A 15,887-nucleotide genomic window follows, 5' to 3' on the forward strand; every position below is an offset into this window, starting at 1 on the left:
TACTGCTTTCGCACACTTGCAGCCCCTTGCCACCACTACTAACAAAATAAGCTCACATTGAACCACCATTGTCAGAACTATACATTATGGTCTACTGACTAGTATAAACATTATGGAACTTAATTTGATGTTCTAAATTACGACAAGAGGTGAAATATAGCGCGATTTCAACATGTTATCTTCATAATAACCATTGTTATTATCTTCTTTTCCAGATTTTTGGTAATACACGATCTAGTAAATTAAGCACTCTGTGAAAATCATTTAGTGTCGCTGCTTCCATTTATTCCTAGACTTGAATCACAAATGGCAAGAAATTGGAAGTTCCGCTTTGTACAAGTTAGATTTTTTTGCTTCAAATCCCACGTGCTCCCTTTCTAAAGGTTGAGCTTATTTTTTGCAATGTATTTTGTAGCATTTAACATGGCATGCTCTTGGTCTAGTCTACATTCTTGAATTATAAATGTCTTGTGGTTAGACTTTCTAAACTAGTTTGCCATTGATCCACTTATTCTATTGCAAATTGCATTTATATTGTGTAGTGATTTTCTGTTACCACTAACACCTTGATACCTCAAATTTCATAGATACTGGCTGGATTTTTTGTAGAATGAGCTCCTTGAGATCCCATCACAAACAATCATACTAGCTTGTGTGGTCTTGATTTGGATAGCCAGTGCAAGGTGTAGAGTTGTCCTCATTTTCTGAGATTGATTTTTTCCTTGCATATTTGTTTGGTGAAACTGATGGATTGGTTTCTTGGGTGCAGGTTGTGGATTATGGGATTCATAAACTGTGGCAATACAACAATGTTCAGGTATGAGATTTACACTTGATCTTGTTCTCTACATGATGAATATGTCCCTTTCTATAATTGTAGGGATGTTTGGCACATATAGAAATATCATTGTCGAGATGCATGAAAGAGGATGGGGAATGCGAAAATCATTGCTAAAATGGCTGAATTGGTTCCGATTTTGTAGTGTTTCGTGGGTGCGAACGATGGAGATAAGTTCAAGATGTTTTGTTGTTCTCTTTGAATTAGATAAGTTAAATAGGTACACTTCTGAATAATTCAATTTGAATTTCTTACTAGTTAAACACTAGTCAACTAAATCTTTCAATTTGATGGACTTTATGGATTAATTTTCTCTTTAGGAGGGCATTCAATGAATAGCTTCTACATACTATAAAAAGGATGAAGGTGTTTATCTACATACACCCTCCAAGATCAATGTCCTTAGCATATTGAAGAAGACATTGAAACATCGCTTTGTAAAATTGTATATTTGTTGAAGCTATAAGAAAGTTCATTAGATTTTGAATTCAAAGCATGCTATGGATTTCAAGACAACCCATATAATAATATTTGTAGTAACTTCAAGAATCTAAAATCCTAACTTATTTTCCTTATTTTTGGGGTTAGGAAATGAAGATTTTGAGTTCCCTATCCTCTGTTTTGAATTTTGAATCTTGATTCATCATGGAATCAATGCTTTGGTTGATGGTTATTTATGGTATTCCTTTTGGGCTTTTTTTTGTAGGGAAAAGTTGTGGATTAAGATGGTTTAACCAGCTAGATCCAAGGATTAACAAGAGGACTTTTAGTGAGGAAGAAGAGATGAAGTTGTAGCCTCTTCCATGGTAGGACTGTTAATGCATAAGAAGATGGAGATGGCCAACCCATGGTCTAAAATCTCGTATTGTTTCAATGTTTTCGATATTTTTTAGAAACTGAAACTATACCGATACATTTCGATACAATGGTTGCATTTGATATATTCAAAAACAAATCTTCCAATGGAAACCAAGGTCAGGGTGCATGTCATCAATTTGAAAACAAAAGGGTATCTGAAATATGTATGAAAACAAAGAGGGGGTTATTTAAATAATGGTCTTTGGGAGGAGATCAAGGTCAAGGGCATTCATGTCAGGCATACATATGGTTTAGGCTAGGCATGAAAGTGGTGAAGGTTACATAAGAGCACTCCTATTCATGGAATGTCTCTCAAAACCTTATCTACAACATCCAAGCCCATTCTTGGGTACATTTACATACACATCATTATTAAAATGCTATAGTACAATCCCTATGGCACTCCCAACTCCAAACAAATATAAAGTCCCAATTAGTGGGAACCTTCCATGCACGCCACACCACACTACACACACATATACTTGGATCGGCATGTAATATACATCCATGAATGCATTTCCATCTTACTAACTACAAATGTTTAAAAAAAAAAAACAGTCTAAGTCCTCGTATATAGCCAAAGGCCTAGGTAACAACCAACTTGGTGAGTAGCATGGGTGCCTAACACCTTCCCCATCCTTCAACCCAACCTCCTTACCCAAATATTTTAGAAAAAAATGATTTTTGAAAACTCTTTTTTCTGTGATCTTTCACATCTTAAATTTCTATGAATGGTAGCGACTCCAAAACCCATTTAGCGTGAAGGTTTCTTAAACTAAAACCTACATGTCTGCATATATAACTTAAAAACTAAAGGGGGGAAGGTGGGGGCAACTACCCCCTATCATTCCCCCTTGGCTTCGCCCCTGGTGTCAGCTTGGATCCTATTTTAGTTATACAAAATGGTTTTAGGCACTAGCATTCGAGTCGAATTCGAATCTGGTTCGATACAAATCCGACCTGGGTTTGATTCATGCCTTATTTATATAGAATATAGTTGATAAACTCTAATCCTAAACCTAATCAATTGAACTGAGCATTTTCTAATTTAATCCTAATTTCCCTAAGAACATGATCTAATGTATGAAGGTACACCTTCTTACAATGCCTAATCTAGTACGTTAAAGCTTACAACTATTGTGTTCTTATTAATTTGGGTCTTGTTGGTTGGTGAATGTTGGTGGATCTAATTTTGCTAGACATTGATGAGTGCAATAGTTCAACCATATATCCCTGCAAAGGGAATTGCAAGAATACACCTGGAAATTACACTTGCAGTTGTTCATTTGGTAAACATGGCGATAGCAAGGTAGGATGCAGGCTACTTCCTGTGATTAAAGCATGTTATGGTAAGCTCCTCTTTATCTTAATATATTAGGCTTTCTTAGCATTTCTTTTCGAATTTTCTTTTTTCACAAAGCAAGCAAGGGTACTTGAATTAATGAAGAATTGAAGAAAAATTTGGGTGATACCCTTACAATTAAAATTTTGAAAATCTGAAGCTCAACAGACTCATAAGGCCATATGATAATGATAGGGATCCCCTACTTTGAGATTGGTGATGATAAGTTTACCCTCTAGTAAAATGCAATATTTGGTTTACCTTCCTTGACTTCTCTTTTTGTTGATGAATTTATTGTGTAAAATTTTGAAAATCTGAAGCTCAACAGACCCATTGGATCTAGGGCCCACGGCATAGCTTCTCCCTTCAACCCTTTCACACGAATTAAAGAGACTAATTCAATAATAACCTTCCTGTTAGAGAGGTCAAAATTTTCCAAAGCTTTAGCCAATGGCATGCACTCGGCCATGTTGTTAGAAGTAACCCCAAAGAACCACTGCCATGTTGTTGTCCATTGTTCAACCCTCCAAAGGTAACTTCATGACTCATTATAGCTTGAATAGAGAAAATGAAAGGAATTCGATGAGCATATTGTTGCCCAATGATATTAATCCTTTTGTTTGTAGTGACTCCAAAATGATAGATAATCCAACTATATCAATCCCCCCATATTCATAATTGTTTGCTCATGGTATGATTTAATATTTGAAAATCATAATACAGCTTCTTCTCTAACTATATTTATTTAGTTTTGCAGGTATTGGTATGGGAATCTTGATAGAAACTGTTTTTTTATGCATTTGTTTGGTATGCAAACATAAAGGAAGGGAAAAATATTTTCATATGTTGTTAGGGCAGTACAGAGTGAAGATTTTCAAAGAAACAGAACTCAGAAAGGCAACAAACAACTACAATTCTAGTCATGTTCTTGGCGAAGGAGGCAATGGATCAGTTTATAAAGGGTTGTTAGAAAACAATGAAGTTGCCATAAAGAAGTCAAAAGTAGTAAACAAGCACCAAATCGTGCAACTTTTAAATGAGGTTGAAATTGTTCACAGATCAACCATAAGAATGTGGTGAAGCTCTTGGGATTAGGCTTAGATGACAAAGTTCCATTGCTAGTTTATGAATTCGTATCAAATGGAACTCCCACATCCATAATGCAAAATCAACGATCTTAAATGCATGGAAAACACATTTAAAGATAGCTACAGAGATCGCGGGTGCACTAGACTATATTCACTCAAAAGCAGACCCAACCATCATTCATAGAGATATTAAATTGAGCAATATCTGATAGAACCCTTGTGACGTTTTGGCATCATTGACCTAAGTCCATTGACTTTCACGGTTTTAGTTTCTAAATTGCACGTTGATTCTATAATATAATAGATATCAATTTTAAAGGGAAATCTAATATCATTATAATTATATTCTTTAAGAAATTAGTAGGAGACCTTGATGGATAGGAAACCTACTAAAAGAATTAATCTATGCCCCCCAACCTTTACCTATAAAAAGGATTGGCTATACCCCATATTAGAGTTGTTGAAAAGAACATGAAACGTTGAAAACGTTGAAATAAAAGAAGTGATATCCATCGATCACAAAACTCAACCTATTCAAATAGAGAGAAATGAAAAGGTGAGTCTAAAAGAAAAATCCAATCCGATAGAGATTTCACAAAGCACGAGGAAAGAGGAAACTAAAGGGAGCATCTTCAAAAGCATTGGATTAAAGGTTTAACAATGACACAAGGTAAGTAACAATTACTTGAACTAGATATTTGTTCATAATAGATTGTTTCAGATATATGTTTGATTAATTCTATTAGGATAAAATAATAGTCGTGTAGAGATTTGAAAGTAGAAAGTAATCAACATATGGTATCAGAACGTAGGTTTTGAATCTCCATATTTTGGCTACTATTTATAGATAAAAAATTTCAATGACTTATAAAATTCTTGTGACAATTTCTTGAATTCAATATGTAATCATAATTGTTGGATTTTTCATAGTTTTCTTTTACATGTATATATATATATATATATGAATTTATTTTTATTTTATCTTAGAATTCAATTACATATTGATTTGGATTTCTAATTTAATATAATTGAAATTTAAATTTGATATTTGTGTGAATTTTTTATTTTTATTTTTTATTATTGTTATTGGAATTTCGATTTTACATTTATATTTGATTTCTAATTTCGGTTTTACATGTATATTTAATTTTCAATTTTGATTTTGCATGTATGTTAATTTCTAATTTTAGTTTTACATATATATTTGATTTCTAATTTTGATTTTACATCTATGTTAATTTTCAATTTTGGCTTAAGCATGTATGTTTAATTTCCAATTTGGTTAATACATGAATGTTAAATTGCATTATGTGAAAATTGGAAATTTTGACAAAAAATTTGACGTGCCAAGGCCCACAAATTTTAGAAATTGAATTTTGCCGGTTTAGGACCGTCGAAATTCTTGATGTTCTCAGATTTGAAGGTTTAGAGTTGTCGAATTTCTCTCATCCTTCATTAATTTGATGGTTTCGGCCCGTTGAAAAAAAAAATTGACAATGAAAAATTCAATGCTAATTCGACCTCTTGGTCCGTCAAATTTTATGAAATTTAACGTCCCAAGGCCATCAAATTTGGGCTTTTTTCACATTATGTTGCCAATTTCGATTTTGGATTTTGATTTAATATGTATATGGTTCTAAGTTTTGTTATTGACATTATTTTATTTTGGTACAAGATTAAGATAAAATAAACTGATATTTTATTTTAGGATTGTTGACCAATTGAACTTTAATTTTGGCATTGGACTTTTATTATCAAAACATTATATCATATCATGTTAGTGAAATATTAAGTTTGATTTAACCAATCTAGTAAATATTATTGAACAATTTAGAGAAACATAAATTTCTTAATTTTGTAATCGTTAAAATGACCTTAATTAACAACATTTATGAGTTTTCTAATTGTATTAAAGTTGGTCATCGAGGTGACATTAAAGAACAATAATGTTTACAATTGTAGACTCGATTAGGAAAATGGGATTAGTCCAAAGGAGAATTTCATTTTACTAATTAAATTTTGGATAAGGTAATATAATCTACATAATTTTACAGAAATAGGATAAAGGTAACAAAACTGAATGAATTAATTGTATAAATTATACTAGTCTTATAGGATAAATAAAATTACTCTTTACCCTTAGATGAGTGAACAATGTATATACCTAGTTTAACTCAAAGGATAAATTTAGGTGATATTAATGAGTTCATCATTATTTAATATAACTCAAAGTACTAATTAGAGCATTGTCCTTATAAAATTTCAATTATCGATTCGTTGCATTCTTATGCATCCACCGTCCCAATCGTTATCAGATTAAACTTTTCAGAATGGTATAAGCACATCCAATTCACTCTATGAATTCAAGATCTTGACTTAGCACTTATCTCTATAAGACTTGAAGACCTAACTGAGAACAGTACAGTAGAGCAAGAAAACTTACTTCTCAGTTGAGAAAGATCAAATAGACTTAGTTTGATGTCCATGAAGATGACTATTGTTAGCAACATTAATACCTCCCTACCTCCGACTGACAGCGCAGAGGAGTATTTGAAAAACATGAAAGAAAATTTTAAATCTTATGATAAATCACTTGCGGGCACATTAATGACTGAGTTAACAACTATGAATTACAATGGAACACAAGGAATACAAGACCACATCCTCAACATAATGGATAAGACTGCAAAATTAAGAACATTAGGAATGATCGTAGATGATTCCTTCTTGGTTCAGTTCATTCTCAACTCTCTTCCAATTCAATTCAGACTTTTTAAGATCTACTATAATACTAATAAAGACAATTGGAATGTGAATGTTTGATTGCAGATTACAGATAATAAAATGAATAAATAATAATAAACTTTGGTGAGCAAAGTTCGATCCACAAGGACAATGACCGATTCGAAACTTCTATCGACTTAAAGCCAATGCAAATTTTAAAAACCAACTTAAAACAGAGTATAGAGAAATTGCAGTTAAGAAAAATTAAAACAAGAATTGAAATGCAATATAAAGATTGGAGATATCAAATTAACCCTTGCAAGCTATCTTAAAGTTTGAACGATTTTGTTTCTATCTCAATCCATGCAACAAAACTCTTGTTCGTGGATTGAAATATAAATCGGTTAATTCTTTTAGATGAATCTAATATATGTGAATCCTAAATCAAGATGAGATTATTGGATTTATATCTCAAGTTTGTCACTGAGAATGATTAAGCTTGTTCTCATCTAAAGCATGAATCATCAAAGTTAGAACCTTAGATACAAATTGGATAATTTTAACCTTAAGAGTCTGCAACAAAATTCAATCAATCCATATAAAGAGAAGGGAGAAGGTAAGTCTAGATGAAAAAATCAATCTGATTAAGGTTTCACAAAGCATGAGGAAAGAGGAGACTGAAGGGAGCAATTTAAAAGCATTGGAGTATAGGTTTAACGATGACACAAGGTAAGTAACGATAACTTGAACTAGATATTTGTTCATTATAGATTGTTTGAGATATGTGTTTGATTAATTCTATTGGGACAAAATAATAGTCATTTTGAGATTTGAATGTATAAAATAATCAACAATATTCTCATAAATAGCGAATATACCGCAAAAGTAGTTGACTTTAGAGCTTCAATGCTAATTCCATTTGATTAAAATAGTACACCCACAAAAGGTCCAGGGACCTATGGTTATATAGACCCTGAATATCTTCAATCGAGCAAGTTAACAAAGAAGAGTGATGTATATTGCTTTGGAGTTGTTCTTAGGGAGCTATTAACAAGAGAGATGCCAATTTGTGAAGCACGCCCTGAAGAATATATAAGCTTAGTTACATTTTTCATTTCTCCAATTCGAGAAAAGTATCTTGATCAGGTTTTGAAGGTTGGAGATGTGTAAGAGCATGAAATGAGGCAGGTTTACATTGTTGCTCAGTTTGCAAAGAAATGTATGGCAATTCCTAGTACAGAAAAGCCCACGATGAATGAAGTGGACGACGTGCTTGATGGGTTGAGAAAAGACTATGGGAAGAAACTCAAAGCTTGCTAGAACAGGGCCATTTTATGCAATCAATGGAAATTTACTCAGATTCAACTTTGACTCTATAATTGATAGTTAGGTATTGTTAGAGTATTTGATTATGTTGCATCCTACTGTGGTGTACAATAATACATTGGATCATTATCTTATGTAGTTATGGTGTAGTTATTCAGTTATGTAACTGTTGCATGTAATATTTATCTATTTAAGCAAATATCACCAAAGATCTAAACAATCTGAGTATTTCACATAATCTCAACATCTCTAGTATTTTAGTTATTTTGAGAATCGTATCATGATATCAAAGCCATGACCGGTTTCGATCTTACAATCTGATCGGCCATAATCCTACCCTTTATTTTCTTTCTTTAGGCCTTACTATAGTCTATTCTCAACCATCATATGGCATTGGGCATCATTCACCTTAATGGGTATTTTATCAAACGCGCGGTTCATGTACTCAGACATTGATCATCTTTGTCATGCTTAAGAATCCATTTGTTTCCCCCACTGGATTTTCTTGAAATAGTTAACATGCATAGCCCTTTCATCCTTGTTAGTAGTCTCCCATTTAGTTCTTGAAAAATTCATGAATTTTTTGTTTTTTTCAATGAAAGCATTATTATCTAGATTATTGAGCTAGTATGAATAATTCATGAATTTTAAGTTTGAAAATAATAAAACACAATTTTTACAAATTTTACGACTTTTATGAATTATATGAATTTTTATGAAACTCGAAGGGAAAAAAAGAAAAAAAAAAGCTACTATAACTTGTTGTATGTTGCAAAGTGTAAACTTATAAGTTGTGATGTGTAACACAAGTTGACCTTGAAGCTGCCATACCTAAAATTTTTGGAAGAATTCACATTTTTACGTGACAAATGTCCCTTTTATCTTAAAAAAAAAGTAATGACCCTTTACATTTATTTGAGATTACACCTTAATTTTCCAAATTGATGGTTTGTCAATTGACTTTGGTCTTCATTTAAAAATCAATGGAACAATAACCTTGATGTCTTCATTATCACTACCATCACCTTCACCCTCACCATTAACATCACCAATTTCGTCATCACCATCACTAGTAACATTATTATCATATAGCCAAATTTTTTGTTTTCAAATTTTTGAAATGAAACAGATAATACATGTATGAATCATATGTCATATTTTCCACTTATTGAATTTTTGGCCGAGTTCTAGACTAGATTTTTGCAATCCAAAATCGACTACAACTTGCTAATTGTAGATACCCCTATTTCAATGGGTCCCCATTTGAAAGGACCCAAAAAAATTGACTTTTTTAATAAAATCCACCAATGGGCCTAAAAGACCCAAATCATCAAAACTTGGCATTTTGATCAAATCGAAGGTTCATAAGGCCCTTAAAGGTCTCATGGGCCCTTAATGAGGCTTCGCATGCTCCCTACCATTTCCATCTCTCACTGTTCCATTCGCGAATTCAAAATTACCCCAAGCCCACCAACCCCAATTACTTAAAAAAACATTTTCCAGCTCACCCTAAAATGAACTCAACCCTAGCTAAGGCTCTAACCTAACCTAACCTTAATCCCATACAACCCAAACCTTAAAACCAATTAAGTCCCATCCTAAAATAAATCATAACCGATTTTATATAAAATCCAACAACCTAAACCTTCCCAAAATCCTAAGCCCAACATATCAAAACCCACATTCATATCCATAATCATAATCCGTAAACCATTACCCATATCAACCAATCAACACTTGATCATCGAATAGGACATTTGTCTTCACCACAACCCACCTCTCAAAAATCATTCTACCCAACCTCATCATCATCTACCATCCATACCACTCTCCACATTTCATGTCATAAACCTAACACATCACCTTTCTCTAACAAAATCGCCTACCCATATCATAACCCACACCCTTCTTTCATCATTATCTTTAAACCTATTCTCACAAGCCATCCTCACACTCCTTTTTCCCAATCAATTCATCTAAACAACTCATCGCCACATCTTTTGGACACATGTCACCATCCCTTTTACCTTCCCAAAACCTAACCACCTAACCCCTTACACAACTCATTCTTTTAACCAAACACCAGACCCTTTTACCCCACTAAATACTCAACCCAAATGGGTTGAGAAATCTAACTCATTTGAATTAAAAGCTACTCATTTACCTCCCCTTCCACAAATACCCTCCACTTAGCCCTAAATTTCACACCCCTCACTCTTAATCCTCATGTCATTTCCTACCTTTCTATATTTTCATCTCATCCTACCCCTAAAAGTAACCCTCAATACCTATAAATACCCTTCCTCCCCTCATAAAGAAGGCACTAAGTCTAAGAAAGAAAAAAAAGAAAATCCTTCAACTCTCTTCTACTCAACTCTTATCTTCTCTCATTATTTCTTCACTTTAAAAAGTATATTTGCATAATTCTACTAAGAACTCAAGAAGAAGAAAAGAATTAATAAGGGAAGAAAAGGAAGACCCAAGTCTCAAGCTCCCATTGGCTTATGAATATTTGGTTCACTTTTCGTACACTATAGAACCAAAGGTTGGGTTTTAAATAATTTATAGCCATTGTTGGAACAATTAAAAAGACAATAAATTGATAGAAATGGTTTTGGACACATTCTGTTAAGGCTGATTTCAACTTCAATTAGAAGTATTATACAAGAAGGTTATAAAGTATTGAACCCACAATAACAAAGATGTGGCTTTGAAAATATTTAAAGGGACGAATATGATTGGTTTAGCTGACCCTAAACAATTTAGATAGCTTAATTATTGGGTGGTCAAATTTTTTTTGTTTTTATTTTATTAAGTTCCATTTTAATGCATTTGGTTGAATTAGAAGGGTGAGCAAATGAACATTAATTATCTTTTAATAATGAAAAGACTAAAATCATGGGATTATAAAATTTTATTGTAAAATGCAATTTTTCAAACACTGAACGAAGTAGAATTCGTGTTGCCAGCCCCAATATTAGGGATAAGGCATATATTTTGCTGACGGTGGTTGTCTTTTATATGTATCGAAGTATAAGTTGCATTTGTCAATAGATTTCTTCTTTTATATGCAAGTATGTGACCCTTTTTTTTGGCTTGTCAATGTATACAAATTTACCAAAGAACATATTTTCTGGCATGTCAAATTTACCAATTCCATCTTGAGATTAAGAAACTTTTTTGGTGTCAAATTTCATAATTTTAGGAAGTCATTGTAGATGGCATTCATATTGGATTTGGTTGATATGCTTATGGCTTTTACCCATTGTTAAATTCAAGAACGTCATCTTATTTTTGTTCCTTACCTTTGATATGCTAGCGAAAGAAAAAAGATGGGTGATAATCAAAGAAGAAGAGGATGCTACCTCTATTCCAGGTAAAGATTGGTTACAAATACAAATTTCATTTTTCTCCTATTCTTTGGGGAAATGCTTGAATGTGATTTAGTGGCTGAAAGATGGAGAAGAAGGAAATTGAATGATCGCCTCTCAATGCTTCGATTAGTTGTTCCGAAGATAAGCAAGGTAATCAATCAATGGGTTTTATTTGTTGATTCATCAATTATTTTGGACTACTTATCTTGTTCTTGAATTTGGCCTGGTTCATGCTCATTTTATTGAAAATGCATGCACATTAGAAGTTAGGTTGTTGATCAAAATATATTTTAATCGGATGGACAGAACATGTATACTTAGAGAGACCATAGATTACATGAAGTGGGTTCAGATCAGTTCAACATAATAGGCATCTTCAAGGATTTAAAACCAAATTAAATCTTCATTAGGAATTCACCCAAGGTATGATTTATTTTGGTTTCTGTTTTATACAATGATTCTCCAATATAATAAGTAGACAAATGAATAGTTGTAACGAAAAGTGGTTAGAACAAATAACGAAAACAATTCTCCTATAAAAATGCTCATTCTATAATTCTTTTTGTTGTACTAGTGCCTACAGCTAATTAGATGTAAGTATAATAAGTTAAGTAGGCAAAGCTGGTATACCAACCATGGGGTGTCAAACACCATGCATTAATGAATGTGGCTGCATATTGGGTTTGGGCCTGTTGTTTTTTAGCGATATTTGACGTAGTAAATGCAAATGAGAAGAAGGAAGAGAAGTTGAACTCTCTCATGGATGCTCTATTTTTTTTTTTTTGTCTTCACAACCTTAGAGGGGCTCTTTCTTCTATGACACATAATGTCCTTATAATTTCCTAATTTTTTCAATTTTCAGTCCGATTAATGTTTGCTTGACAAATTTATATAGGCAAAAAACAATGTCTCCAAAACTGCTAAATCTACATCGGCACCTCTGCAGCTCCCACGTATCTCCCAGCCCATTATTTCAAGACAAAAGACTCCAATGGAAGAGCTTCGATCTCATTGATGGTGGGGTTGCAGCAAATAACCTGGTAGGTCTCATCAATCTGATGTATGCATCTAAAATGACTAAATGAACTTCGTTGATTTTTGAAGTTGGAGATCTAGCATAAGGGAAATATTGTAGGTATGCAGTGCCCATAATGATGTTGTTTACAATTTTGACTCATATAATTAACTAAAATTAATGAATCCTGCAAACACTGTTGACAATGGGCCATGTCGTGGAGGAGATTATAAAGCACAACCCAGATTTCTCCCCTACTAAACCAATGTATTACGCCAATTACTTCATCATCTCCCTAGGGACGGGGACAGGTTGGCTTGAATGGTTGTACAATAAAGGTGGCACACCCTTGATCAATGTTTTCAACAATGCTAGCTCAAATGTAGTAGTCATTCACGCTTTTGTTCTCTTTCAAACCAGCCATGTCAAGAAGAGCTATCTTTGCATTCAGGTACCTTAATTAAACAGACCTGTGTTTTAAAAATAAAATTAATTGTTAAATTGATTGTTTTTAAATCATGGGAATTATTATGGGTAAAATAAATCATGATTAATCTATTATTATTGTTCTTATATAAGTGAGTGTAAAGTTGTAGCTAGTTGTTTTTGTCATCATTCCTTGCGATGGATTTATAAGATGACACATTGATGGGTGACGCCTCATCGGTTGTCATCACGATGAAAGACAACCTACTAAATTTGGTGCAGATTGGGAAAAATCTCCTTAAGAATCCAGTGTCAAGGGTAAATTTGGCAACATGGAAGTTCGAGGAGGCTAAGGGAAAGGGCGCCAATGAGGAAGCCTAACGTGTCTACTCCTTGACTAATTTACTTATGTAAAATACACTATAAGTGTGCAAATTCCATTCAAACTCTCTCTCTCAAGCTAAAAACTCATTATGAGTTGATCTGCACACTGTTTGTTGATTGAGATACTCTGAGCATAGCCAATAGCAAAGACAGTAGTTATGATGTTCTTTTACATCTTTTTGAGCAATATTTAGATTTTCAAACAGAATTTGAACCAAAATTCACTTAATGGTTCAAATTTTTTATTTTTTTTCAGGCGTTACATATTAATAAGTTTTTTTTTCTACTTATAAATCCAATAAACGACAGCCATAGACCGTCGTTTATGTTGTCGACTCAACGACTGTTAATGACAATCATTTTTTCCGACTGCCCAAGACAATCATTTTTGCCGACATTTTTGGTCTGTCACAAATACAAAGCGACTCCTTCCAAAACGACTGTTCCTACGACGTTTAAAGCAGTCAATTTTTTCAAAAACAACTATCTTAGGCTGTCACTTTTTGCGCATTATGATGTAGTGACCTCACGGTCTCCACCTCCTTTCTTCGTTGGGTAACCGAGATTACTCTTGGTCACTCTATACACCATCACCCTTTCATCTCCACGATCGACCTACTCTTAGGAGAACTTGATCGGAATAAACGGAGGAGCAATCCAAGTTTTCGAATTTTGAAGGAATTTTCACAGCCACACCTTCTTTGATTCCTAGGTGAATTCATTTTTTTTAATATATTTATTGATTTGTGAGGTTAATAAGTTCTCTCCATGTGCAGGTCCTAGGATTTTCATGCTCATGATCTCATGGAAAATTTGGACCCAATGTTTTGATCATTTTTTTTAACCTAGCTTTGGGTACGATCTATCATGATCAAACCATGAATCTCTCGTAACAGTGGCTGAATTCTATTAAGCGCATCGGGGTGGTTTAACTTTCTTCTTAAAAAAGGGAAAACATTGTCGAGTGGAATCGATTTTAAAGTTTCTTTTAGAATCAATTCAATATGAAAATGTTTTCATAAGTTGGCACGTGAGTCAACCCTCTGATTGGTGTGCACGTAGGGAATCAAAAAAAAAATATATATTTGGGGATAAGGTTGAAGGGAGTTGATAACTCTTGATGAAATGTTAGCTTATCGATTTGCAGTACAAAAATTCCTGAGACATATGTCTATGAGCAGTTCATCGTCATCAAAGCCTTATCCCTAAAAATTGGTGTTGATTGAACGAATTTTTTTCATGTATAGTGCTGATTCACTTGTATTTAATGTATGTAACTCTAAACATATTAGGTGATTTGTATTTTCTTGTTGAAACTTTCACTGTTTTATTTTGCTATGTTGATTGGACTAATTTAATTTGTTAAAGGACAAACATAAAATCACATATTGAATACAAGGGTATTTTGATCTTTTTCTTAGAGGTAGGAGAACTCAGGATGGTTCCCAAATGCAATTCCAACACAAAAGTACTTTTGGAAACACTTCATAGAGTTTGGTTCCCAAATGCATACAATGCTCCAGAGTACTCCAGCTCTTTCGCAAAGACCTCTAGCTCCAACTCTCTACCAGAGTACTTCTGACTCTCGTATACATACAGGGCCTAGTTTATTATGGTCGCAATCTCCCACACAAGATTCATCATTAAGCCTTGAAGTCTATTGGATCATTGTCATCACTAATTTTCAACTTTCTTTTGTATCAATTTCTCCATTGAGTTATAATAATTCTTTTCCAACACTTTCTCTCGATATCTAGTCATGCATGAAATGTGCAAAAGACTAGTTGGATGTTTTAGAACAATGAGACAAATCCAACTGAATAACGATAAGTTTCTCATGCATAGCCAAAAATCAATTTGAGCAAATGATTTTAAGTCCTTCCCGTCTCTTTCTCTCTTTCTTCTATCCTTCTTTATTTATTTTTTTTAATTTATCAAAATAAAAAATAAAAAATCTAGTTTGGCCCAATAGACAAATTGCTCCAAATATAATGCATCACGTTTGGACTTATTGACTTTTCTAAGATCCACCCCACTTAATAAATGGGTGGGCTTTGTTAAACCTTTTGGGCCCAATTAGGGATGACCCATTAACACACCTAGTAATCAACAATTAAGCTGTTATATTTTTACCAAAGGGAGAAAAACTTTAAGGTACAATATAGAAGTAGCATTTTATTATGAGAAAATTTCATTAATGTGTACAACTTTTGCAAAAATTCCAATTTTTGATATACTATTTATTTTCAAAACTTATTTTTCAATGGGATCACAGCTAGTAAATCTAATTTAGTGTTACGATCTCACTGATAAATTACCAGTGAGATCACAAGTAGTTTTAAAGACAAATATCCTTGATTTTTTTAATGGTGAGGTTGCAGATATTTTTTAAGTGACATCGCTTTTCATAAAAGTGACGATCCCAATTGAAAACATGTTTTCTGCTTTTTTTTTTTTTTTAAGTTGTATGTATCGTGTGGTGTAAAGGGCCCCACTCAGTCTAACCCACACA

At 33.2% G+C, this 15,887-nt stretch overlaps 2 protein-coding genes across 2 annotated transcripts; both read left to right on the top strand.

The window, feature by feature from the left end:
• Window positions 1-404: 404 nt before the first annotated feature.
• Window positions 405-12,701, top strand: LOC147381665 (uncharacterized). The gene is made up of 6 exons (XM_086430109.1): window positions 405-683; window positions 770-817; window positions 1,545-3,045; window positions 11,496-11,552; window positions 11,624-11,700; window positions 12,446-12,701. The coding sequence occupies exons 3-6, from the start codon at window positions 2,871-2,873 to the stop codon at window positions 12,563-12,565; spliced, it is 429 nt and encodes a 142-aa protein (XP_086286235.1). The 5' UTR covers window positions 405-683; window positions 770-817; window positions 1,545-2,870; the 3' UTR covers window positions 12,566-12,701.
• Window positions 12,702-12,770: 69 nt separating this feature from the next.
• On the top strand, window positions 12,771-13,372 carry LOC147381666 (patatin-like protein 1). Its single transcript, XM_086430108.1, has 2 exons — window positions 12,771-13,016; window positions 13,274-13,372. The coding sequence occupies exons 1-2, from the start codon at window positions 12,771-12,773 to the stop codon at window positions 13,370-13,372; spliced, it is 345 nt and encodes a 114-aa protein (XP_086286234.1).
• The last annotated feature ends 2,515 nt before the right edge of the window (window positions 13,373-15,887 follow it).

The sequence above is a fragment of the Akebia trifoliata genome, unplaced genomic scaffold (assembly GCF_017979445.1).
Source record: "Akebia trifoliata isolate Shusen 1 unplaced genomic scaffold, ASM1797944v1 Contig00308, whole genome shotgun sequence".
In the NCBI taxonomy this organism is placed as follows: domain Eukaryota; kingdom Viridiplantae; phylum Streptophyta; class Magnoliopsida; order Ranunculales; family Lardizabalaceae; genus Akebia; species Akebia trifoliata.

Coding starts and splice junctions, on each gene's coding strand:
- LOC147381666 (XM_086430108.1), top strand. CDS start 12,771: ATGGGCCATGTCGTGGAGGAGATTATAAAGCACAACCCAGATTTCTCC. Junction 13,017..13,273: donor AGAGCTATCTTTGCATTCAG/GTACCTTAATTA, acceptor AATTTGGTGCAG/ATTGGGAAAAATCTCCTTAA.
- LOC147381665 (XM_086430109.1), top strand. CDS start 2,871: ATGTTGGTGGATCTAATTTTGCTAGACATTGATGAGTGCAATAGTTCA. Junction 3,046..11,495: donor TGTGATTAAAGCATGTTATG/GTAAGCTCCTCT, acceptor TTGATATGCTAG/CGAAAGAAAAAAGATGGGTG. Junction 11,701..12,445: donor TTGTTCCGAAGATAAGCAAG/GTAATCAATCAA, acceptor AAATTTATATAG/GCAAAAAACAATGTCTCCAA.